At 35.9% G+C, this 25201-nt stretch overlaps 1 protein-coding gene across 11 annotated transcripts in view; it reads left to right on the forward strand.

Moving 5' to 3' along the window:
• Positions 1 to 25201, forward strand: part of PRDM5 (PR/SET domain 5) — a 291517-nt gene that overhangs the window by 124344 nt on the left and 141972 nt on the right. For all 11 annotated transcript variants that reach the window (XM_058293289.2, XM_058293285.2, XM_071214900.1 and 8 more), the window contains 3 exons: positions 4139 to 4218; positions 12789 to 12873; positions 14231 to 14388. In XM_058293289.2, the coding sequence (XP_058149272.1) occupies positions 4139 to 4218; positions 12789 to 12873; positions 14231 to 14388 (323 nt within the window). The remainder of the gene's footprint in view (positions 1 to 4138; positions 4219 to 12788; positions 12874 to 14230; positions 14389 to 25201) is intronic.

The raw sequence follows: 25201 nt of genomic DNA on the forward strand, positions 1-25201 counted from the left end.
ATAATTAACCCACAGTGCATCGAAGCACACGGTATAAAAGTAATTACTTATTCAGTACAGTTGCATTAATTTCTCAAGCCATTTCCTACTTTTAAACTAATGGGTTTTCAAAAATATTTTTGAAAGTTGAATCTGAAAGTCAGACATCAGACTTACATGAATATAGAAGAAATTAAACAGGATGAACTCTCAAGTTATGGCTTTATAGGTACTGTCATCCTTCACCTAGGGAAGCTGCTTTGGTGGTAAGAACCTCCATGGTTACCCAAGAGGTACAGAGAGGGAAGGGGCCGGCTTTGTTAGCCCATTTCCTAATATTTCTCTTTTGCTTAGACTTTGTGGGTGCTAACAAAGAGACTTTATATTTATGGGAGATAAAATGTATCTACATTCTTAGATAAAAACAGGCATAAGCTTTTCCTCTATTCTCAAAGAAGCTAGAATTCTAATTCTAGGCTCAAAAATTGAGAAGACGTGAGGAAAAGACAGAAGTGTGAAGAATGGAGATGGGAGCATGGCGCCTTAGCCATGATGCTGGGTGGAAGACCAGCGGCACTGGGGTAGGGGTAACAAGAGAGGAGTTATTCTGGAAGTCTCACCGCTGTCTTCTCTTCCTCCTCTCTCCTACCTGGTGGGAAAGGATTGGGTCTAGTTTCAAGGAGCAGCAGGTGTAAGGGATGGGATAAGAAAGTAAAGGATTTTGGTGGAAGGAGGGAAATCCCAAGTAGTGGCACTTGTAAAAGGGAATATTCTTTCTTAGTGGGACCCTCATATATATAATAGATATGTAAAGGAATTTGATGATAAAACATGTGCTTTTAGGTATTCCTTTTGCTTGGGAGATTTAAAGTCTCCTTAGTACCCATGTTGCTTGTCAATCACCAGGAAAAATTTTCTGAGCTATAATACCTAACATGACAAAATAGTATATTATGAATAATAAGTATATTTTGAATAATAAGACACAAAAATTGTTTTCTTTTTCTAATGTTTTCTCTTCCATAAACTGTTACTATAATAAAAAAATTGCTTTGTAATATTGTTTTTCACTCTGATCTTAGCCTAATTGTTAACCACCCCAAACACCACAAGTTTTTCTCTTGAAAGATATACATAAACTCCCTTTCTAAACATTGTTTTAAAGGCCTGCGTTTTTTCTTATGCTTTAAAAGCCTCTTGTTGCTTAGTGAAAAGTAAAGAAGAGTCATAGGAGTATGAAATATATTTCAGAGACTGAAGTTTTCATTTTGTAAACTTCCTCAGAATCTATAGAACCTAGGTATTCACCATAATATTAATGCAGTTTCATCCCCCACGAATGATTTCACCATTTAGCTGTCTACACTGCAGTGTCAACTATCCTTTCCTTCACCTTGCACAAGAAATCATTCACTTAGTCCTGTGGACAACTGCTTGAGAAATGTCTCACAGTGTAACATCTTCTCCTCATTGCTTTCTTAGTTTGTCCTTAATTATCTTTTATCTAGAAGATTGTGATAACTTTTATTGTATCTCCTTCCTTTGTTTCTCCTCTTTTCTTACTGCTGTCAGAGTGATCTATCTAAATCACTATACCTGTAAATGGATTTTATATGTAATATTTTAGGTATTTTTCTAAATAGATTTCATTTTCCATTTTCTTTAATTCTGAATCCTTTCTTTTCAGTAGTATATATTTGGAGAAAAATTATATCTGCATTAGGTGGTATGTTTCATGGAACTTTCAATTTAAACAAATACATAATCCTGAAAAATTATACTTTGTAATAAAACAACTTCATGATGGTCTATGGTAAATTTGAATCTATGGTAAATGCACAGAACTGAGTTCTTAGCCACTTTTCAGTCCATCTTTTAAGAAAATCAAGTATGTCAAGTATGGGCTTTAGCTCTAGAATTTATGTACTAATATTTAGATTTGCATGAATTGTAAATGAAGATAATTTAGTCTGTATACATCCCTTGTCTTATTTTGAGTCACAGCATTTCACTGGTACTCTATGTCAGTGATTTTCAGTGCTTATGTCTTAAAGTTTTTATCCCCTTAGAATTGTGGAGACTTTTCTGGTTATAGTGTTGCAATAAGGATTGTTGTATGTTAATTATAATTGGGCTTTATGCCAACTTTTGTGTATTTGTAGGTAAATACCATGGTATATTTTGTTATATAAAGTGACAGGATAATTTATGAGGTGACAAAATATGAAAATAAAATATTTCATGGAATTTGTTTATTAAGACACCTAAAAAAAATCCCAATTGTTTTGAGGAAAAAAAAATTCCACTTAGCCAGTTCATCTTCTTTGCAGAAGCTCCTAATTCCCTTGAAAACAACTTGAACTGCTGCCCCGCACCACGATGAATACCCAGATTCATAGGCTACTCTCTGGCAGGGCTTTTACCATTGAATTATTTGCTTTTCTCAAAAGTAATTCTGTCTTCTAAACCTTTCCCTTCACGGGACCAGCTGTGTTCTGCCTGGTTTGTGTAAGTGGACTTTCATTGTATTGTGGGTGTCATTGGTATTATACTTCCCCTTTTAATATTGAGTAAATGTTTACTAAACTTTAATTAACATATGGACAGCTCAGTTATAATTTTATGCAATATACAACCAAAATATATAAGAACTTGTCCTTTATGACAGACTGCCTGGCAGAATTTTCTACATTCTTAGGGAAAACTTATTCAGTTCATAACTTCCATTTATGAATCTATTATGCATTGACCATCAATGACTCCTACCATTACAAACATCAAAAGCTGCTAACATTACAAAGATAAAGACAAATGGTCACCAGTGCCTCCTGAGGGTTAACTTAGGGAGTAGTCTTGAAAAAAAAAAAAGAACCTGAATCTGATCAAACCTCATATCCAACTACTAATTCAAAGGAAATGTAGGAGACAGAGGGCTCTGTTAAACTACACTATAGGGATGCAATCAGCAAAATCTAGACTGTGGGGAAAATTTACAGGATGGTATAGTTTCTTCAATAGATAAATTGCAAGGAAAAAAAAAAACAGAGTGATGAATTGGCAACCTATAAAAAAAGATGTGAAACAAAAAGGTGTAAAAGATATATCAATCAGTAGCAATATAGAGACCTTATTTGGATCTGAGTTAAAAAATTTAAAAACAGTAAAAAAAATTATGAAATTTATGAGACACTTGGAAATTTGAAAACTTATTAGTTATCTGAGCATATTAAGGAACTGTGCTTTAGAATATGGTTGTGTTTTTAAAAGAATTGTATGTTTTAGTGCAATATTTGCAGGTGCAATTACGTGTTTTAGATTTACTTCAAAATAATTCAGCAGTGGGGGAGTCATTGGGGATGGGGCAAGAAAGGCCATGGGTTGTTTATTACTGGGCCTGGGTTTTGGATACAAGGTGGTTCATTATATTATCTGTTTACTTTTTAAAAAACATTCTGTGGTCATTGTATGTTGGTGGTATATATGATACAGTTATTACATTTGACAGATGATTTATTTTGGTTTTATTTTCATAAACACTGTTAAATTTGAAATATGAAATGTGCTTCTATAAATGTAATAACTTGTAAGAGAAAAAATTGGGTTTCATTTTGATTTTTATAACATAAATTGTCAATGTAATATTCGAGTGCACTTGATTTTACTTTATTCTGTTTTTTAACACTAATGTGATAAAGCATCCACTCAGATTTTACAAGTCTAGTGCTGGAAAGAATAATCTATAAATTCCATCTTAAAAAATTCAGAAGAATGGGATTCTTTTGAAATATAAAGCAAATGACAAAATGAACTTAGGAATTAATAAAACCAAATTCTTTTTTAAACTAATTTAATTTTTTGTGGAAAATTTTCTTTTTTAATACTACATTTGTACATGGAAAGGTAAAAGATTCATATTATATATATATATAAAGTGGTATAACAAACTGAGATTTCTCAGATTTATAAAGAAATGGGTTTAAAATACAGCTTACTTCTTAATCTGAATTAAATGGGTATATCTACAATACTGAAGATTAGAATTCCAAATTCTGAATACATGATACCTGTTTAGAAATTATATACCACCCAAAAACACTATATGTGATACTCACTTCATTATTTTCATTTAAATCATGATGGTGTTTTGCTTCTGTTTTAGGAGATCCTAAGAAAAAGCTTATATGTTCAGTGTGCAATAAAAAGTGTTCTTCAGCATCAAGCCTGCAGGAACATAGAAAGGTCAGTAAGATAAAGATTAAAGCTTATCATAGTATAAGATCCTTTGAGTTCTTTATAGCATTTGCCATGTAATTTTTAGTTGATCTTTTTATTTTGTTAATACAGAGCTTGTCATTAAAGTGCTAACCTATTCTAGAATGTAAGATCCATTGCAGAAATGTATACTTCTTTGAAAAGGATAGAGTTGTTATTGTTGTTTAAAATTAGTGGAACTGGTTCTCACTTGCAGGGTGCTTGTTTAGCTGAGTACTTCACCTACAGCACCCCATTCTAGTTTCAAGGTTTAGCAGTTGGTGTTGTACTTAGGAAGTACAAATCAATGAGGAAGTCACATGGTTTTGTAGATTTATAATGTGCTGTGCAATGGCATTTAGCTATTAAAATGAATGCATACCATGGTTAAACCTGCCACAACAAAGACAAGAGCTCCATTATTTTGAAGAGCCAAAAATAATGTGCATGTATGTCAATGTGTTGTTAGCAGAAACAAATGATAATATTAGGAGAAAATAAATTTGTTACATTTATAATAACTTTAAAACTTATTGAGTTATTATTTTGATGGAAAAAGTTAATCTGGAAAATAAATGGCCTTTATGAACTCTAAACCCTGGCAAAATAGAATTTACAATAGAATAAAATGTAATGGGTTTTCATTAGTATCATGGCAGCATCCAAAATGTTCATATCAAATTATGTTGTTACAACAAAGATTTAAAACACCCATTTCATAATTTTATATGTTGTCTTTTTTATAATAACTTGGAGCATATAATATATATTTTTAGTGATTTAATACCAAAGGAAAAAGAGATGGTACTAATAAAAGTTAAATTTTACCTGTTATTTATCTCCTCTTCCTTATGTAGATGAATTCTAAAATAACTGGACAGGCCTTAATAATCATACGATATTTGATTCAGTAGCTCCAACCATTTGTTGTGGATTTAACCTATACCATATGAGATGGTTAACCTGTTGTGCTGATGTGTCTTGAGATTATATCTATGTTTTGAGTGATTTTGATCCCTAGGGAGAAATACTAGAACTAGCACTGAACTGAGCACCAGGCAGTACATTTCTTTCCTCCTTCTGTCACTGACCATCATGTGACTTTGGACCTCTCTTTTCTTGTTTAAGAAATGGGCATTGACCTGATCAATGTTGTTTTGCTAATTTTTAAGCCATGAAACTATTTTTCAAAGAAATTTGACATGGAGCTCCATCCAGATGTTCCTTTTTTTAGGCTGCTATTTCTTCTTCCCCATTATCCTATTATTTCGAAAGCAGAAATTTAGTTTCTGATCTGTAGAGTTTAAACCAATGGGATCAGTCATTTCTAAACCTGTTTTTGCTTTTAAAATTCTAGGATTTATTTCTGTGATCCATTTTAATCTTAGAGGTTGAAATTTTAAGATATCTTACCAAATTTAAGATTTTACCCATTACGATGTTCCAGCAAAATGACTGTGGATCACATTTCAGAAAGTTTACCCCTTTGTCCATTTATCATCATCGTAAGAACTTTTTTCTCCTGATAGAAATATCTTATTAGATCAAAATCCTAACTGATAGTGATGAAATACAGTGTGTATTGCTCTGTGCCTTCTGAGTGGTCTGAACAGAACGTAATAATTTAGTAGCTCAACACTTTCTCCATTACCACACAGTCTCCAACACCTTTCTGAATTCTTAGCTTTTACTGATTCCAGTTTTGACTGGAATCACATTTGGGTATATCTAATGTCTAATAGATTTAAGTAGCTATGTTACACCTTGTGAATGTATGGGTGGGTGCATTATGACAATAGCAAATTACGTAATTGTAGTGTACACTATTTCCTATGACTATATAATATCCTGTATTACATTGGGTATGATATGATCCTTCATTAAAATTATTTATTGCTTTAAATTGTGAATTATATCCTATATATCAATTTAATAAGCTGAAAATTTTATAAAATATGCTTAATATATAAGGGTTCTGTAGGGAACTAGAACTGACTAGAGATATTTTTAAGTAGTATAAGGTCCTTGAAGAGTTCCCTGGGAAATGCCGGCTGTTGGAAGTAGAGATGGGGATTATCTCTCTGAATGCTGAAATCACTTCTCCTTTTAAGGCCTACAACTGATTGGATGAGATATTACTCATTGCTAATGGTAGTGCCCTCTGTTGATTGTAAATGTAATCAGCCATTTATGCAATCAAGTTACTGATTATTAAAGACCATGAAATGTCCTTGTATTACATTTAGCCCAGTGCTTTCTTTACTAAACAACTGGTCACCATTACCTACTGAGTTGACACATTAGCCTAACCATCACAGTCTACCCCTTGCCAACTTGGCAGCCTTACACATCACCTTAAACCATACTTAGTCTCTAAATAAAAATAATAAAAGATGTGTGCACATATATATATATATATTTTTTTTTTTCTGCCTAACAATACTCAACTGTCCTACGTACAACTGGAAATACACTAAATCAGTACAAAGTAGGTGTAAGACCTTGTATAATATTCATTATGAAACTTGACATCTTTAAATACAATGACATGACTAATAAAACTTATGTCATATGATAAGTGGAAAGGTTAGGGAACAAAGATATTTGTCTTATGTGCATATGCAAACATACTCATAACAAATCAGGAAGAATTATTCATGACCATTACGGTCCTTGTTTCTGTAACTTGTCACCTGGTCAAAGTTCATATTTATCTACACCTTCATTTACCCATTCCATGATCCCTTTACCCTTAGCAAGCACCTCAGCTGGCCATAGTTCTTTGCCTGGTAGGGTGCCCAAACTCTCATTCCTAAAGATTCTGAGTCACTGTTAGTCCTGCCTGGTTTGGGTTGTTGCAATTTTCCATTGACTTTAATCACAGGGGCATAGTAGTACTAAGAGATCCCATAGGGGATCTCCTATATTCCAGGCAAACTCTTCTTTATGTCCATTGTGTAGTTGCAGTTCTATTTCCCCTTGATTGGCTCAATCTCCCCAGCCAGTACAGTAATACCCTTCTTTGTCTGTTGATTCAGAGGCATGAGAAGTACAGAGTAGTCAGGTGTTAGTTTTAACTTGTAGTTCAGTGGAATAGCTGTGTTCCCTGGTGGAAACACTCCTCCTTTTGGAATTAAGATGTGCAGACCAGCAGAGCTTAAGGTTGCAGGAACAGGAAGTAAACATTTTCCTATTGGAACACTATGGGTAATAGTGAGTGGTGCCACTTCCATTTCCACCTCTTGATTCCTGGAGTTTTGAATCCTGGATATGGGAGAAACAGCACCATAGAGTAGATGCTGATTTAGAGCATACACAGCTTATATTTCACTTTAGAAGGGATATCTCAACATGAGATATCACTGGAAGGCCCCTGTATTTTTATTTGGTTTATATCCCATCCTCTCTCATGCAAATGCCTTACCTGTAAGTCTAGAGTCTTTGCTACTTCTTGCTACTTCTTGCTTTGCGTCAACATGCTACCATCAATTTAATGGACTAGTGTGATATCTTGTGGGAGAGAGAGATGATCAAGTTTCCTGTGGACAATATTATGACGTAGGGGATGAAGAGTTGATATACCTCTGAGCCAGGACAGTGAGGTTTCTGGTCATCCTTCCTAGTGGCAATTGAGATAAAAACATTTGCTAGAGTAATAGCTGTATACCAGGTGCCAAGGGATGCACTGATTTCCTCAAGCAGTGATACCACATCTGTGCAGCTGCGATTGGACTCACTGCTTGGTTAAGTTTCAATAATCACCTGTCATCCTCTAAGATCCATCTCTTTTCTGCATAGGCCAAATAGGAGATTTGAATGGGGATGTGGTAGGAATCATCACCCTTGCATCCTTCAGATCCTTGGTGGTGGCAGTGATCTTTGCAGTCTCTCTGGGACTCTGGTATTGCTTTTGATTTATTATTTTGCTAGGTAGGAGCAGTTCTAGTGACTTCCACTTGGCTTTTCCTACCATAACAGTCCTCACTCCACAAATTAGGGATCCATTGTAGGGATTCTGCTAGGTACTGAGTATGTCTATTCCAATTATGCCTTCTGAAACGGGGAAAGTAACTACAGGATGGGTCTGGGGATCCCCTGGACCCACTGTAAGATGGGCCTAAAACCCCATCTGTCACCTCTCCTCTATAAGCCCCTACTTTGACTAGAAGACTGCAGTGACATTTTGGGTTTCCAGGAATCAACGTTACTTATGAGCTGGTATCTAATAATCCCGAATATGTCTGATCATTTCCTTTTTCCCAATGCACAGCTACTCTTGTAAAAGGCCATAGGTCTCTTTGGGGAAAACTGCGAGGAGGATTAATAATATATATTTTTGTCATTTTAATAGGATCCTTTCACAAGGGGACTTGGCCTTCCCCTCATTCAAGGGACTCTAGTTTTATAAACTGTCTCAAGTCTGGGAGTTCATTAAGGGGCTGTGACTCTGTTTCTGTAATTAAAGTTAGTGGTTTTTTTTGCTTGACCTTGAACTCTTCTGCTTATACAGATCGCGTAGGAATTAATGCCCATCAGTTTTACTTCCAGGTACCCCATGATCTATTAGCCAACACCATAGTTCAGTCTGACTCAGACTCTTGATTGCTGCTTTGAGTCTGACTTTCATTTTGGTAGCCACACCCACCTTGTCTTTGGCATTAAAGTGCTGCTGCTTGGCCTCTACCAAGTGGGGATCCAATCATCCCTGTGGTGTTTAAGGATTCTAGTTCTGTAACAGCATTTCCTACTGTAAAATCTGAGCTACAGAGAAGAGCAACCACAGAAGGTGGAGTCAGTTTCACAAATTTATTCTTCACAGCCCTGGTGAAAGGTGTGTCTTCAGTGGTGAATCCACTCTAGCATTCCAGTATCTCTAAGCGATTGGATCCCCTCATCTACAGTATACCAGAGTCAATTCGGCCTCTCAGCCTCGGGCACTGTAGGCCATCTCATGGTCCCTGTTTCAGCCAGCAGCTACCCAAACTAACTGTTGGAGCCTCTCTAACCCCTTGAGCTGCAAATTGGAATCCAGAATCTCTGCTTATTGGGCCCATATCAAAAAATTCAGCCTGATCCAACTTTATATTCTTGCCACCATTATTCCATACCCCTGATATTCATTCCCACACATATTTCCCTGATTTCTGACTATATAAATTGAAAAACTCTTGCAGTTCTTTTATAGCTTTGTTCACACTTTGTACTTCACCTTGTTGTGACTTTTGTCTAGTTACAGATCTGGAAGTGAAGAGGGGTGGTGGTGGTAGGTTAGAGGTGTCTTGTAAGCCAGTTACTTCAGGGCATTCCCTTGCAGTTTCATCTGGTGAGACTATTAATCTCTTCAGGTAGGGCTTGAATGGCAGATTCCTCAGGGCAGGGAGTAGGTCGAGATTTCTTGGGGCAGGCTGGAGATTGGGTAGTGCAGACTTAAGTTTGGGTGCTACCCTCCTCAGGGGAAGGAGGAGGTCAGGGACTCCCAGATTTTTGCCTTTTATAAGCATGGAAGTAGTCATAGCCAGTGGTGATATTTTGCATGTCTCTATTGCCATCTCACTCCCAGGACAGTCGGTGTCTTCTTGATTATTGGTAACAGAGTCATTAGTGACTTAATCTAATCAGCGTAGAGAACCAATTGTAAAAATCCCTGAACCAATTCAGAAATCCCATTTTTAAGATTTTCTTTCTCAGGAACCATTCCCAGTACCAAACTGTGTTAGTGTTCTCTAGGGAAACAAAACCAACTGGAGATATCTGTAAATAGCGAGAGATTTTATGAGATTGTCTGATGCGACCATGGAAACGCACAAGTCCAAATTCTGTAGGGTAGGCTGTAAGCCAGGTGCTTGATGAGTTCCCTAAGAGATGCTGGCTGTCCAAAGTAGAAATGAGAATTCTCTCTCTCAATGCTGAAATCACTTCTCCTTTTAAGACCTTTGACTGCTTGGATGAGACATCATTCATAGTTGATGGCAGTCTCCTCAGTTCATTGAAGATACAACTAGCTCTCTGTATAATCAACTTCCTGATGATTAAAGTCCATGAAATGCCCTGTATTAGAATTAGCACAGTGCTTGCTTGGCCAAACAACTGGGCACCATTACCTGAGGAGTTGATACATTAGCCTAGCCATCACACTAAAGCATTATGCATAATTAAATAGTATTACCTGTAATGTCCCCCTTAAGTCTGATTGTTTTATTAAACCTTCTTAGGAGTTTTGAAAATAATTTTCGCTTGAATTTTTCACCGTAAAAATGCTTTCATATACAATAAATGCTCTATTTTATAATTTTTAAAATATCATCTCTATTCACCTTTAAAAAATGTTCCATCTTTCAAATGCCATGAGATTTAAATGAACAATGATGAGTCCTATTCTGTGTTACTTTATTTAACAGCAATTTTTATATATGGATTGGTATTTTTATATAGTTTTGTACAGTAACAAAAGTTCAACATTAAAAGATGAAAAGAAAATAAACTTATTAGAAGCAGAATATAATTTATGGCTCAAGAGGCATATCATCCTTTCAGAGAGTCGTGATTTTTCCTTATCAAAATATCTCTTGAATCACAGAGTTTGAGTAGGAATTTGCAGTTACTATTTCAAAATAAACATACACTACATTGCTACTTGAACCCAGGTCTTCACACAAGTTACTGTGAGAGTCTTTGATGATTTAAAAGACAGACTTTAAAATGTTTTAAGCTAATAGTTTTTCTTCTGTACAGTGTGGTACTTCCACACCAAGTACTGTGTAGGCAGTTGTACAGATTCCACACTACTTCCTGAGGAAAGCTCTCTGGACTCCATATTCCTCTTTAGATTCCGCTGCATACATTTTAGTTTCCTAGGATCCCATAACAAAGTACCACATACTGAGTTCCTTAAAGCAACAGAAATTTATTGCCGCACCATTCTAGAGGCTAGAAGTGTAAAATCAAGGTGTTGGCAGTGCTATGATCCCTCTGAAGTCTGTCGGGGAGAACTCTTCCTTGCCTCTTCTGGCTTCTGGTATTTGCTAGCAATCCTTGACATTGCTTGGCTTGTAGATGATGTATCACTCCATTCTCTACCCTTGTTTTTGCATGACTTTCTTTGCTGTGTCTGTCTCTGGGTCCAAGATCTCTTAGAAGGCCACCTCTTAGGAGCAAGGATTAGTTCCCCTGCTAATCTAGTTTGGCCTCATTTTAGCTAATCACATTTCCAAAGACTTATTTCCAAATATGGTCACATTCACAGATCAGGGATTAGGTTTTGCACATCATCTTTTTGTAGGACACAGTTCAAATCCTTATAGCATCTAAGCAAGAGTACAAACCAGAATCTAGGGGAATGCCATCTTTCTGCATCTGCCTTATTTCTCTACCCTTTCCCTGCTTTTCACTACTGAGTTTACTGATTCACCAAGAGTCAGACCTGGCATAAGCAGAAGATAGGTTTGCAGCCCAAAGCTCCCATGTGATAAATTGGGCATAGAATTAAGGCACAGACTGCTGACTTGGCTGCTCTGTTTCCCCACTCTTCACTGTCCATACCTTGAATTCTTTCAGGGCTATCTTGACCAAGGCAGCCATTCACCAGGCGACAGTCCCAGTGCTCCATCCTTAACTCACGTACTGTACCAGGTCAGGGACTTCTACCTTGATTCTTTACTCTGTAGTATCCCTAATTTTCCTGCAGGGATAACCACAGTGTCTTAGCTTCTTGCAGAAGGGTCTTTGGTCATCTAGGTTTTAGTATTGTGAACTCTACTCTTAGAAAAGTTGAAACAAAAATCACTGTTTCCAACACATTTTTGAATCTTCAGCAATACAGTGTGATCTTTTTCTCTGTTGGGATGTCTTTATTTCTAATATAAGGCGTCATGCTAGACATTCCTCTTAGAATTGAGTGTGTGATTTCTAATAATATATTGGGCTTCTACCTTTCATACCACAGATCCAATTTCTCTGATTTAGTGTCTAGGAGGGAAAGAATTAGGTTCAATATTAAATTGTAATATTTACATTAGCTGTTTTTTTGCTAAAGTTTTTTGTCTTCCCATATTTATTATGGCTTTTGATCTCTTTTGCATTGTGTTCCCCCTCTTGTTGGAGACATAATGTAAGCTAAATGCTTTTCAAATCACTTCTCTTCTGGTCTTTCACTGTAATTAATATTTTATTTGTACTAGATACATTTAAGTTTAAAATATTGTTGAATTCTGTAAAGGAAATAATACCTGCAGATTACATATGTACCAGCCAAAATTTATATTAACAAAATGACTTAATGTATAATGGATAGAATTTTTACAGAAAGTATAAATTTACTAGGTAAACTATTACATATTTAAGTATTATACAATTTTATGTTTTCTTTTAATTACATATCTTTGCTAGGTAACTTATGTTCTTTGTATATTCAATTTACATCAGCTAGTAAGAGCCAATTAGGGTTGAATTATAATATACTGTTTGTATTTTTTAGTAGCAAACTGACCATATGTTTAGACTTTTGCTTAAGCTCTATCTAATTTAGGTTTTGACAGCTGATTTAAATGTTCCCTTTGCAGATTCATGAAATATTTGATTGTCAAGAGTGTATGAAGAAATTTATTTCAGCTAATCAGCTAAAACGTCATATGATCACCCACTCAGGTAAAGTATATACTTTTCATTTATATTGAAATCACTACAAAAGCTTCACTTTGTCATTTCCAGGAACTCTGAGAGTGGTAATTAGGAGACCTAACCATTAGTTTTTGTTCAACCATGAGCTAAACATGTGATTTTGGACAAGTTACTTGATTTCTCTAGACCTCAGTTTATTTATAAAACAAATGACTGGAGTAAGTGATACTGGAGATCTTCAAAGTCATTATTAATTTACCAATTATTCCTCCTTGAATCTCAGATTCTTTAATCTTCATCTATGAAATGGGATAATGGTCACTACCTTTCAGAATTGCTGTGAAGATTAAGTGAGTTCATTTATGTAACATGCCTAGCATAATGCTTGACATTTGGTAGAGATTCAACAATTTTAGTCCCTACTCATTTTCCTTATTCAATTATCTATTAATGTTATAATACACTCATTTGAATAATTTATGTGTGCATTTTTAGATAGTTTAATATATAAATAAGATGCTAATAAATGTTAGTGAGAAGTCTTTTATAAACACATTTTGAGAATGTACATTTTAAAAGCCATTGTTTCATTTCAAGTAATAGGTTTGTTTTGCTCAAGAAGACATTTAGAAATAGCAACTCTGAAATTAATTTTTGCTTTACTAAGTCTTTTTCTAGAGTTCAACATTTTTATAATTTGAGGCTATTGGAGTCAAATGTTTTTAAATAATTACTTAGTTTGAATAGAGATATAGTTATGTTATTCTGTAAATTAAAAATCAGTAGAATGTAACATTAAAAATAAAGAAATAAAGACAAAAAAAATCAGTAAACACAAGCTGGTGGCCTTCAGGTATGTGTTGTTTAGGATGCACAAGTTCGAAAAATTTAGTTGCCAACATTATATGATTCGGGCATAAATATGAATCTTACATAAAAATCTAGGTGTGTAGTTCCTGCTGAGGAATTGGAAGCTCTGCCTACATGGGGCCTCCCTGGCTGAGCAGGAGGCAGCATTGTAGTTTACCTCCATCACTGTCAGGTGACTCCTAGCATTCAAATTATGACACTGAGTCAACCTTGCACATATTAGCACTTTATTAATCTGGAAGTAGGATTTCTTCCTTGAATTTAAACTTCCTCTTTATAGTTAAGCTAATTAACATGTTTAGTTGGCAAAATAGTACTATAAAAGAACATGCTCACATTTATTTTTTTAATATACTCAGATGTCTAACAGATGGAGTGGTTGGTGGATAGTTTTCAATGGTTTTGATCATGCTTTAGTTGGCTTATTCTAATAAGTAATATAAGGTAAGGATATTTTTCTTTTTATCCTTTACCTTTGAATGAATGTGAGATTATCTCCACTCATTTTTCACAGAAAAACGACCCTATAATTGCGAGATTTGTAATAAATCTTTCAAGAGACTTGATCAAGTTGGTGCCCACAAAGTAATACATAGTGAAGATAAACCGTACAAATGCAAGCTTTGTGGAAAGGGATTTGCCCATAGGAATGTTTACAAGAATCACAAGAAGGTAAAAATTTAGATTTTTTTTACTTACTAATTTGCTAATATTTCTAATTATCTTCTAAATGATCATTTGCGTATTTGGGGCATGTTGTACAAAATGGAATAGTGGAAAAAATCTCAATCTACTTTCTCATCACTCACTCAGGCCATAACTTCTTACAGTTTGGTTTCTGCCAGCCATTCTCTATTGCAACCTTTCTTCTCACAAGCAAAGCATCATCCAGTATTTTTAAACTCTGAGTCACTGAAATAATGTAAGGTGAAATAATTTAGTGGACTTTGGGGCTGTACTAATTGCTCCATCTTTATCCTTTTCCTTTTCCATGAAGTTTGACCTCTCTTGACCTTCTCTTCATCTTTGGTGTCCTTGAAGCATATTTCCCTAGATCTTCCTGTAATTTTTTGAAACACTTCACCCCTCTCCCCCCTACCTTTATTACCCCTCCTTTAGCCCCGCCCTCCACACCTCCACCTTCCCCCCAACTCCACCTCCCGCCTGAGTTTATCCTGGATGCTTTGGCTGTGACCTCTTCTGTGTTCTCTCTGCCTAAGAAATGTCAGCTACATACATGACTCCTGCTTATCATCTCTATACTGATGAATGTCAGATAATTTATTTTCTTTAACCCCAAGCTCCAGACCCACATTTATAAATTCTTATTTGATGTATAGCTGAACATCTCTTTTGACATAATGAATTTAGCATGCTCCCAAATAACTTTTTCATTCTCTCTGCCCTGGATAATTTATCTTTTGGCGTTTCCTATTTCCATTGATGACAAAGCATATAATTATCGCAATCTCTTTTTCACACTTAATGCCCTTATTTTTTTTACTTAGATGGCAGATCACAAAGATTCTACCCTCTATATTTTCTCATCATTTTCACACATCTCTTCCTTTACCTTCGAATCACTTGATTATTTCTCACTTGGATCACTTTAATACACATCTAATTAGTCTTCTTGCTACTTATTACTCACTACTACTTACCACTCACTACTATTACTCCTCACTACAATCAACTGCTAAATAAATCATCTCAAAGCACAACTCTGGTGCATTCGCTCTTGTACTCTAATATTGTGAGTAGATTTCTCATCCCTGTATAAGGTATAATATATATACTTTACCATGTCATTCAGAGCTCTCTATAGGGTGTTCTCAACCTAAATTCCAGCTTTTTATCCTTCTTTTCTCTGTTTGAACCATACCTAAAACAACTCAACATTTGCCTTCATTTAGCCTTTCTTAACTTCCTAGTCCTCCTTTCTAGTAAGTCTCTTTTCAAGTTAAAATCTTTTAGTTTCTTCTGCTGATTTTTGTTGTCATTTTTGGTGACTTTTACCCTTAAACTTAAATTTTTGTTTCAGAGCATACTAATTTCATCTTGTCTACTTTGTATAGATAATAAAGTTTGAATTCAGTTCATAAATTTTGTCCAATCCCAAGATATTCAATGCATTACAAATGTTTGTAAAAATATACTTGTGATGTGACAGATATTTACTTATTATTAATATTTGGTGAATATATTTTAATGTGCCATTAAGTAACATGTATATGGTCTCTTATTTTTATCTAAACATTCCACCGGAATTATAGTTATTTCAGTGTTTATTGGAACTTTAAAAAGACATTTTTATCTCTTTTGAAATAATTTTTAAAATATTATGTCAATCTTAACTTTAGCCTAAAAGTAAAAGGGCAGATTTGCCAAAGCATAAACAGAGTCATTGATAATATCCCAAATCACCTCTGCCTAATTTATTGCTGACTGCCCTTATTTTTAACTCAAGCATTGTATATTCGGGGGTAGGACCACATTCAATGCTCCTGCTTTGGAATTACATGGCTGTAAAAATTTATCTGGCTAGTTTCCTGCTCAGTCTCTGGAACACTCTTGCTTTTTTCTTTGATGAAACTAAACCTACCCACATTTACGAGTTTTTCACAGTTTGGCTAATGTTATATGCCATATGGGAATTTGGCACAGGATCTTTGCCCCATCTCTCATACTCTCAGCCATAAATCATATGAAAGTAATGATGATGTCTTGGGAAGGATCGAAACAATGAAGCTTGTTATTTTCAAAGTGGAAGGCACATTCAATCCTTCTGCTGTGGGCAAGTATTCTTCTCACTGTGTTATGATCCTAGCATGTGTTTAATATGGTTACGTGAAAATATCTGAAATATTCTCCAGGCAGTCATGTAAAAAAAGCAAACCAAGTTTTTCTTCCATCAATATTCATTAATGGCTAGTTATGAAACTGAAAAATAAGGAAAGGCCAAGGAAAGCAGAGAAAAAACATCAACAGTCAGTTTGACATGTATCATGTAACATGCCAAAGGATTGTTATTTAAATATATTAATTATTCTTTCTTTAAAAAAATCTGTAACCTGTACATTTTTTATTCTTATTTGGCTTATTTTAGGTCTTTTCTTAACATTTAGATTTGCTAGAAGAAAGGATTATTAACTTTCATTGTGCTTGTGACAGTATATAGTGGAAATTTTCAGAGTGAATTTTTTCCTAAAATTCATTACTCATCTTGTCAGTTATATAGGCTCAATAGTTTAAAATAGTTTTTCTTCTCACTTCTTCTTTCTGATAATCATTTTACCTTATTCTTAGTTGTATTTTAAGATCTGGCTAAAATGAAGTTTTTCTGTATATCCAGCCATGTTTTGATTCTTTAAATCACAATTGGGCAGACATTTCAGAACCATGGGAGATAGAAACTTGTTGATTAGTCTTCATCCATCCTTTTGTCCCCTGTCAAATTTAATAATGTAAAGCAAAATTCAGAGAAGATGTACAGTGTTTTTCTCTTTCTCATGTAGGCAACATTCTTGGGTGGACTGAACAGTCTTCAGTCCTGGAGTTGGTACTGCTTGCCTGATGATGGATGTATGTACAGAGAGGGGTTTTGTCCTCATGAAATCATAAACAAGCTCTTGGGAAGACATATATGCATCTATTCAAATAAAGGGCCCTTTTTCTTAATGGTTTATATAACCTTCCAGGGGTGAAATTTTAAAGGCCTATGAGGAAATGTACTTACAATCTCCCCTGACATAATTTCAGTAAGACTTATACCCACTGTTTCTCAACCTTTGGTCCATGACTACTTAAAGGATCTTAAAATCAATATAGTAGATTATGAGTAGCCATTATAAAATAGGATGTCATTTAAAAAAAAAATACATGTGTATGTGTGGGTGGGGGGGTAGGGATTTCAGTATAAAAAGCATTTCATGGTCAAACAGTTTGAAAGACAAAGTTTGAGAGACACTGCAGATCTGACTTTGTATGAAATTCTATTAGACTTTAATGAAAAGGACGTGCACTTCCCTAAATAAATAATGGATTAGGTTCTAAAGCCAGAATATATGGCAAAGTTTAATAGAGTAAAACAAACAAACAAACAGACTTGGAAATTGTTGGAGAAAAACGGCGTTCACTGGGACGTGGAGACTGATTGACCACAGGCAGAAAATGTATTTATTGAGAAGCTCTCCTATTGGAGGGGCCTGAAGAACAGACTTCAGTCCCCCCACCAGCATGGTGGGGTTCTGAAGGGAGACTTCAGCCCACTCCTGGAAGGGGGGATTTGAATTTATACAGAACTTTCCTAGGCAGGGAAGTGATAGTTGGGTGGGAGGGAGTTGAGGATCCGAGTGAGGTGCAGGGGCCAATAGGAAGCCCTAGAGGTGAAAATTTTCCCTGATAGTGACTAGAATATATTGCGTTAGGGAGTTATGGTTTCTTGGAATGCTGCAGGAGCAGATGTTTCTTTGATATCTAGGAATTTATCTCCCTCTGATATGCAGGTAGGGAAGGTTTCCATTTCCCTTTTCTCCTGTCTCTATGTGGTTTCTTTGTTTAACCCATGGGTAAGTGCCATGCCCTTGGACACATAGGCTTATGGGGGATGGAGTTAGCCTTTCCCCAGTGCATATCAGGGGAAACTGAGCTATAGCTTGTTAATTATTGCAAGACTATAACAGAAATCTCTTAGGAAGGTGCCAAGTTGCAAACTGAAACAGACTCAATAATTCCATCATATCCACTTTTCCTTGAGCTTTGGATCAGATTGCTTTTCTTCAAGTGAGCTCTGTGTGAAGTAGTGGGCATCATTTAAGGAGCCATGTTGTGCAGAAATACCTCTCTTTCTGTTCTAGAAGCACACTGACAGCGGTGAGATGCTCACACTGTGAGGGATTAAACCAAACTGAGAGGACAAGAGATACAGGCCTTTTATCTGAAGCTCATTTGACTAATGGCAATTTACTTACTCTATTTAAATTATCATTTTTCTTAAGTGAATGATGAATCTGCATATACAATTTCTAACATATTACTTTATTTCCCATACAAGATCATCAGCTTTAAAGATAGATAAAATATTTTAGTTCCTGGTACCTGCTAAATACATTGTATTTTGAGTGTGACAGGTATATTTTGAATAAATAAAATCTGTGAAAAGATTATTCCAAATAAACAGGATTAATGTTCTTAGTTAAATAGTAGTTGTAATATGAGAAGTGACTTCTGAATATGTATTTCAACATTTGCAGTATTGCATTCGTACACTATTCCTCTTTCTTGGCTTTATGAGCATATTGGTGATCTAATGAAACACTGAAAATTCATTGTTGGATTCTTTCTAAACTAATTGAGTTTACCAGCCCTAGATATCTAAGTACTCTTTAAACCTTTAATTTGAACACACTTTTCTAACTTGCACTGTTCTAATTTTCAGAACTCTTTCCTGTATCTGGGATAAATATCTGGCTTGTCATCTACTTACTGTCAAATCCATGATCCCCTTTTATTCTCTGATTTTAACAGAAGAACCTCCCTCCCATCTTTCTTCCACTTCTTCCCAAATATTAATTTAGGGGTCATGAACTAAAGACTGTACCTCTTGGTTTTTGTCAGAACCAGATCATTGCCCATTGCCCTTCAAAACTATCTTCACACAGATCTTGTTGGCACAGGGCTTCTCTCTGCTTTGTTTCCTAAACCTCTAGCTTCTGATTCTTGCTCTCTGCCTTAAAGCTTCAGATGAACTCTTTCTTTCTGGGCTCACTCTTGGGCTGTGCTCTTTCAAGTGCCATCCAGTGCAGCCCAGAATTTGGAGCTCACCTCATTTGACTTGCCTGATCAAGTGCACACTAATATCCTAACCTCACAACCAAAAAGGACAAATAGTGGAAGAGAGGGAAGTGACATTATTTTTAGTTTAATTCTTTTGCTCTTTTTCTATTTCTTATGAAAATCAAACCTCAAAATCCTACATGAATGCATGGTCATCAGTTATGCACCTTAGGTTATAATCCCTTTTCCTGCCACCTTCTCAGGTCCATCACAATATTCCAGTCCTCTCCCCAGTGGGTCTTCTTCTGGGCTTTCCCTAACATTAAAAATGGTATACATAATTTGTATAATTATTTGTTATTTAGTGTACACATCTACTATTTTATTCCAAGGCACATGTGCTTAATAACTGGTGGATATTTTGTAGGCTGAATAAAACACAGTATTTATCCTCAGTGTAATGCTTTTGACAGACTTTAAATCACTGTTCATAATGGGTTAGAGTATAGAAGATTAAAATGAGAAGGTGAAAGATGGTTGGATGGCAGAATCAGGAAGATGGGATAGGAATTGAGAAAACTGACCATTATATTGGGAAAGAGGGAGTATTGAGATGCAACTCTGTGGCCAGAGGTTGAGAAGAGAATCCAGGAAAGTGCTGTCAGATGGAAGTTTTTTAAGTGAAATGCAATACCATACAAGCACATCCTTCACCCAAGTGATTCCCTAAGTGAAATCTTCAATAAATTCTATACTTCACTCTAATGTTTCTGGAAGAAGGGGAGGTTCTTTTGCAGGAGTTTGGAGAAAAGCCAAAGGTTTCAATTATCTGTATAGGACATAAATATATTTAAAGTAAATGGTATTAAGAAATATATACTATTCAGCAACTTGTTTCTTTGCCTTAACATTATGGTTTGAAGATCTTTTCATGTTGGTTCATCTAAAACTACCTCATTTTTTGTAAACATGGCTATTTTGAACAATACTTCAGTGAACATCCTTTTACATAAAACTTAAAAACTGCCAAGAGTATAACTTCAGAGAGATCATTAAGTATGAAATTTATGGGTCAAATAGTAAGTTTATTGTAAATTTTGATTGCTACTGTCCAACTGCAGTCTGAGAAACCCATTTCCATGAGCAGGGTATGAAAATGTCCCCTTGTAGAGTCATCATCATTTGATATATTCATTCTGAGAGCTGGAATTTTTTTCAATCTGAAAGTTGAAAGCAATATATGATTTCATTTTAGAATGATGTGTGAAATTGTTCTTTATTTTTATTAGTGTGTTTTCCATTCTCTTCCTTCTGAGAAATGCTTGTATGTGTTCCTTTCCATTTCTCTGATTATCAAGCTGTTTTCCCATTGATTTTTAGGAGCTCTGTAGGGAATATGAATAGTAATCTTGTGCTGTTTTTGTTTCTAATACTCACTCATCTGTCAATTGTTATCTTTGGGATAAAGTTTCACATTTTTATCTTCTCAAATGTGACAGTATTTTTCCTCATGGCTTCTGAGTTTTATGTCTTATTTTGAATATTTTCTTACTCTAAGATTACATAAGTATTCATCAGTGCTTTTCTTTATTAGTATTTTAATACATCTAGAATTCTTTAGGTATGGGAAGAGATAATGATTCTTTCTGAATAATCTTTACTGCTTCATATTGTTGAACTCCCATATAAGTCTATTTCTGGATTCCATTCTGTTCCACTTAATCTTCTCCGTTGTCAATAGCATACATTTTAATAATTGCATTTTACAGTATGCTTTAATATTTGTCAAAGGCAAGGCTGTGTTTGTAGGTATTCTTTTCCAGAATTCTCTTAGAATATGTGTTGTGCAGATTAATGTTTTCAAGCAGACTTCTGATTACTACTTCCTTTCAATCTTCCTGGGGATCAACCTCATATATTAAAAAAAACAATGAAAAATGACACCACTTCACAACAATTCTTTTTATAAACACTTGCTCTTGTGAGCAATTTGGTTCAGAAATGTTTTATTCTTACTCTTTTCTGACAGAGAAAGCAGGAAACAAAAACAGCTATTTTTCCACTGAATTCACTAAGTTAATTCTTTACTACCAGTATATTATAAATTTTTTATGTTTCTTAGTTATAACATGGACACATTTCCCTCATCACTTTTACTTTTCCTATACCTGAACTTCTTACAAGCTTGAGTGACTCAATTCCTAGCCCACAATATCTCTTAGAAGATTATTAAGTGAAAGAAGATTGAAAAAAAATCCTTAGCTAGGTTAACAGTAGCCACAAGACATGGTGAGGGGCTTATCAAAAGGACAAAATCTTCAAATAGGAGGCCCTGTGACTCACAGAGCATAGCAAATTTGGGAAATTTAGTGTGAAGACAAGAAACATACTAGTGAGAATCCTCAGGATATAGACTAATGGATTTTAAATGGTGTTACAGTCTTAGTAAAAAGGGTAATATAATTTTGACTTTTATCAGGATTGCATTGAATCTGTATATTGATTTGACTAGAATTGACATCTCAATGATATTTAGTCTTCCAATCCTTGAGCATGGAATGTTCTTCCAGTTCTTTAGGCCTTTTTTGATTTCTTTTAATATTGAGTTGCAGTTTTCTGAATACAAGTGCTTTATATTGTTGGTTTATTCCTGACTATTTGAATTTTATCTGTCATATTTTCACCACTCTTTTTACACTTTGTTACTTTTATTTTATAATCTTCATTTCTAGACTCTCTTCCAGGCCTCTCTTGCCTGTCTTTTCATTTCAGGCAGTAGCACACCCTTTAGTATTTCCTGAAAATCTGGTCACTTGGTTCGAAATTCTCCCAGTTTCTGTTTATCTTTGAATATTCTAAACTGGCCCTCATTTTTGAAAGTCAATATGGTAGCTCCTGGCCTCTTTCCAATTTGGACAGGTTCAAACTTTAGCTATTCTTAGGGTTATACTTTAGCCAGCTGAATTTACTAATCAGTAACTGAAATTGGTGGCCAACCATCTTTTCCTTCCCTGTTTTTTGGGAAATGGAGCTTCAAATTCCAGCCACAGAAGAGCTCCTGTGGCAGCTTGCACTGCCTATGTAGGATAATTACTGCCCTTGGCTTAGTCAGTAATTTCCTGGAGAGCCTGGCACAGGTCCCCCCAGCTTCCTTCCTGCCAGAGGTGGGGCTGGGTCTTATGCTAGAGCTGCAATCTGACCTGGATGGAAAGAAGCTGGTCTCTATCAGCACTGTGATTTTGTGTCTGCCCCTCTTCCCCTTGTACCAGCTGCAGCATTAAGATGGTGGTTACCAGCCTCTTTCTTACTTGGACAAGTTCAAACCCAAGCTGTTCTTAGGATTATACTTTAGCCTGCTGAATTTACTCATCAGTAGCTGAAGTTGGTGCCCACCCGTCTCTTCCTACCCCATTTTTGGAAAGTGGAGCTTTCAATTCCAGCCACGAAATGGCTCCCAAGGCGGCTTGTGCCTCCCGTGGAGGATGGGCACTGCCCTATGTGGCGTGAAGCGCTCTACTTACGAATCTTCTCTGCAGGTGGGCAGTCTCCTCCTTCCACTCTTTCAAGGATGTTACAGGATGCTCTTCTGGTCTCCTGGAACCCCCAAAACAGGTGCTTCAGCTAGCTCCAGAGAGCTCTGGGTGTTTGCTAACTGCCCTATAGCAGGAGCTGACTCTAGGAGCTCCTTACTCTGCTGCCATCTTGCTGGTTGTCCTCCCTAATTTATTTTTAATCTCATCTATTGTGTCTCTCATTCCCATAAGCTCTGTTACTTTTCTTTGCATGCTTTCAAATTGTTCTTTATGTTCACCCAGAGTCTTCCTAACATCCTTTATCTCTTTAATCATATATCCTTCAATTCTTTGATCTGATTTAAGAGATTTGTGTGATTATCATTGATTAGTTGTCTTAAATCCTGTTTCTCATCAGGATTTAGGATTCTTCCATTGGCTGGGCTGACTCTTCCTTTTTCTTAGTATGGATTGTAATTTTTGCTGATGTCTAGGCATGTGAATATGTTGGTGAATTTACTCTGAGGGTCAATTTCTCTCCCTTGCTTAGTGATTTTTTTTCACTGTTTTTTGATTTTTGGTTCAGATTTTTCTGAATATTTAAAATTGTCCTGCTTAAGTTATCAAAATCAGGCCAGGGAGTCACTAATGGGGTACAGATTTTCTCCTAGGAGTTTAGGTTAAGGAGAAACCTAGTAGTTTTTCTTTTGCAGTTTCCCACCTGGCCAGCAGGTAGCGATCGTTAGTGCACCTTTCCAGGGAGGCGTTTCTGTCAACCTCAACTTCCCAGTGTTTCTGGTCTGGCCAAAGCCAAGATTCAGAGCCGGCTCTGCTGGCCTAATTCACTGAAGAGAAACCAGTCTCCTCCCTCTGCCATACCCTCCCCTTTCTCAGGAAGGAAGACATCCATTCCCTGCTCAGATGGTTGCTATGGGCTACAGGTTTTATACAGGCTGCACCCCTTGAAGGTGGGGGACGGGTGCTCTTCCTGGCTGCTGTGGGGGGTTAGTAACTCATGGTAGATGTTTTGGTTATTTGTCTTTCTGTTCCTCACCCTCCTGGTGGTTGTTATGTACTCTCCTGGTCTGCTGACCCCCACAGCAGGTCTCTCAAACAGCTTTTGGTGCTTTCTGCATTGTTTCTGTGAGAGAGCTGAGCCCTACCTGCCTACTCCAGTGCCATCTTCCGGGAAAATGTTTTATATTAAAAATTAGAAACTGACTCTAAACTCTGGATCTTTTGACTTAGTTGATACCTATATTATCTTGAGAAATAGGTTGGCTTAGTTTTTGTGAGAATTTTGTGCAGATTCATTGATAATTTGTCCTCTGGTGGTGGTGACACTTCAGATGATGGGATGGTGGTTTACAGACAAAACACACTTTACTATTTCTCTCTTTCTCTCTCTCTCTCCTCCCCTATTTTCTGACCCAATATTCATGAATGTTTGTAATCTTATTATCTGTTAAAATGCTAGGGTTTTTATACTATAGAAAACTATTTCCTATCCAAGAACTGGCATTAATTTTTAGAGAGTGTTATTTGATAGGACTAAAGTTGCTCCATTGTTTTTTACTTGTTTCTACTTTAGGAAACTACACTTCTCTTTGGATGGCACATGAAATTCAATGAAAAATTACCAATTTCTTTAGCTCTTCTATCAAGTTATCCAATGAAAGAGCTAGTATAATTACTCTGAGTTGGTACATATGTGCTATTAAAATTAGAATGCATATTTTTTATGTAGAAAAGACTTCTTTAAGATTACTGTGATAAGTGTGGAAACTGTCTTTGTGAGTGAAACTGTAGGTGTCTGTTATCTGGACAATTCTGTGTGGAGACAATTATTCCCTTATATTCAGAGTATCTTTGTGAAAGAGATAATAAACTTGCTCTGTATGGCTCTAGGCCAATCTGTGCTATATGGTGACCATTGTAAAGAGGCAAAACTTTTAAATTAATGGTCAATTCAGCTAGCCTGGTAGGTCATGGACCTAGCCTCCTCAGAGCAGTGTTTATTAGAAGCATCTTCATTAGCAGAATGAGATACCATCTCTTAGAGGTGTTGTAGTGGGGAAAGCTCCTTGAGTGAGAATCTAAATTGCTTCCTTCCAAGTCTTCTTGTGAAAATCTATGATTATTCCTTCTCTTTAGAAAAATCCCTTACCCATAATTCAGGGTCAAATTTGATTCAGTGG

Source organism: Dasypus novemcinctus, chromosome 1, assembly GCF_030445035.2.
Source record: "Dasypus novemcinctus isolate mDasNov1 chromosome 1, mDasNov1.1.hap2, whole genome shotgun sequence".
In the NCBI taxonomy this organism is placed as follows: Eukaryota; Metazoa; Chordata; class Mammalia; order Cingulata; family Dasypodidae; genus Dasypus; species Dasypus novemcinctus.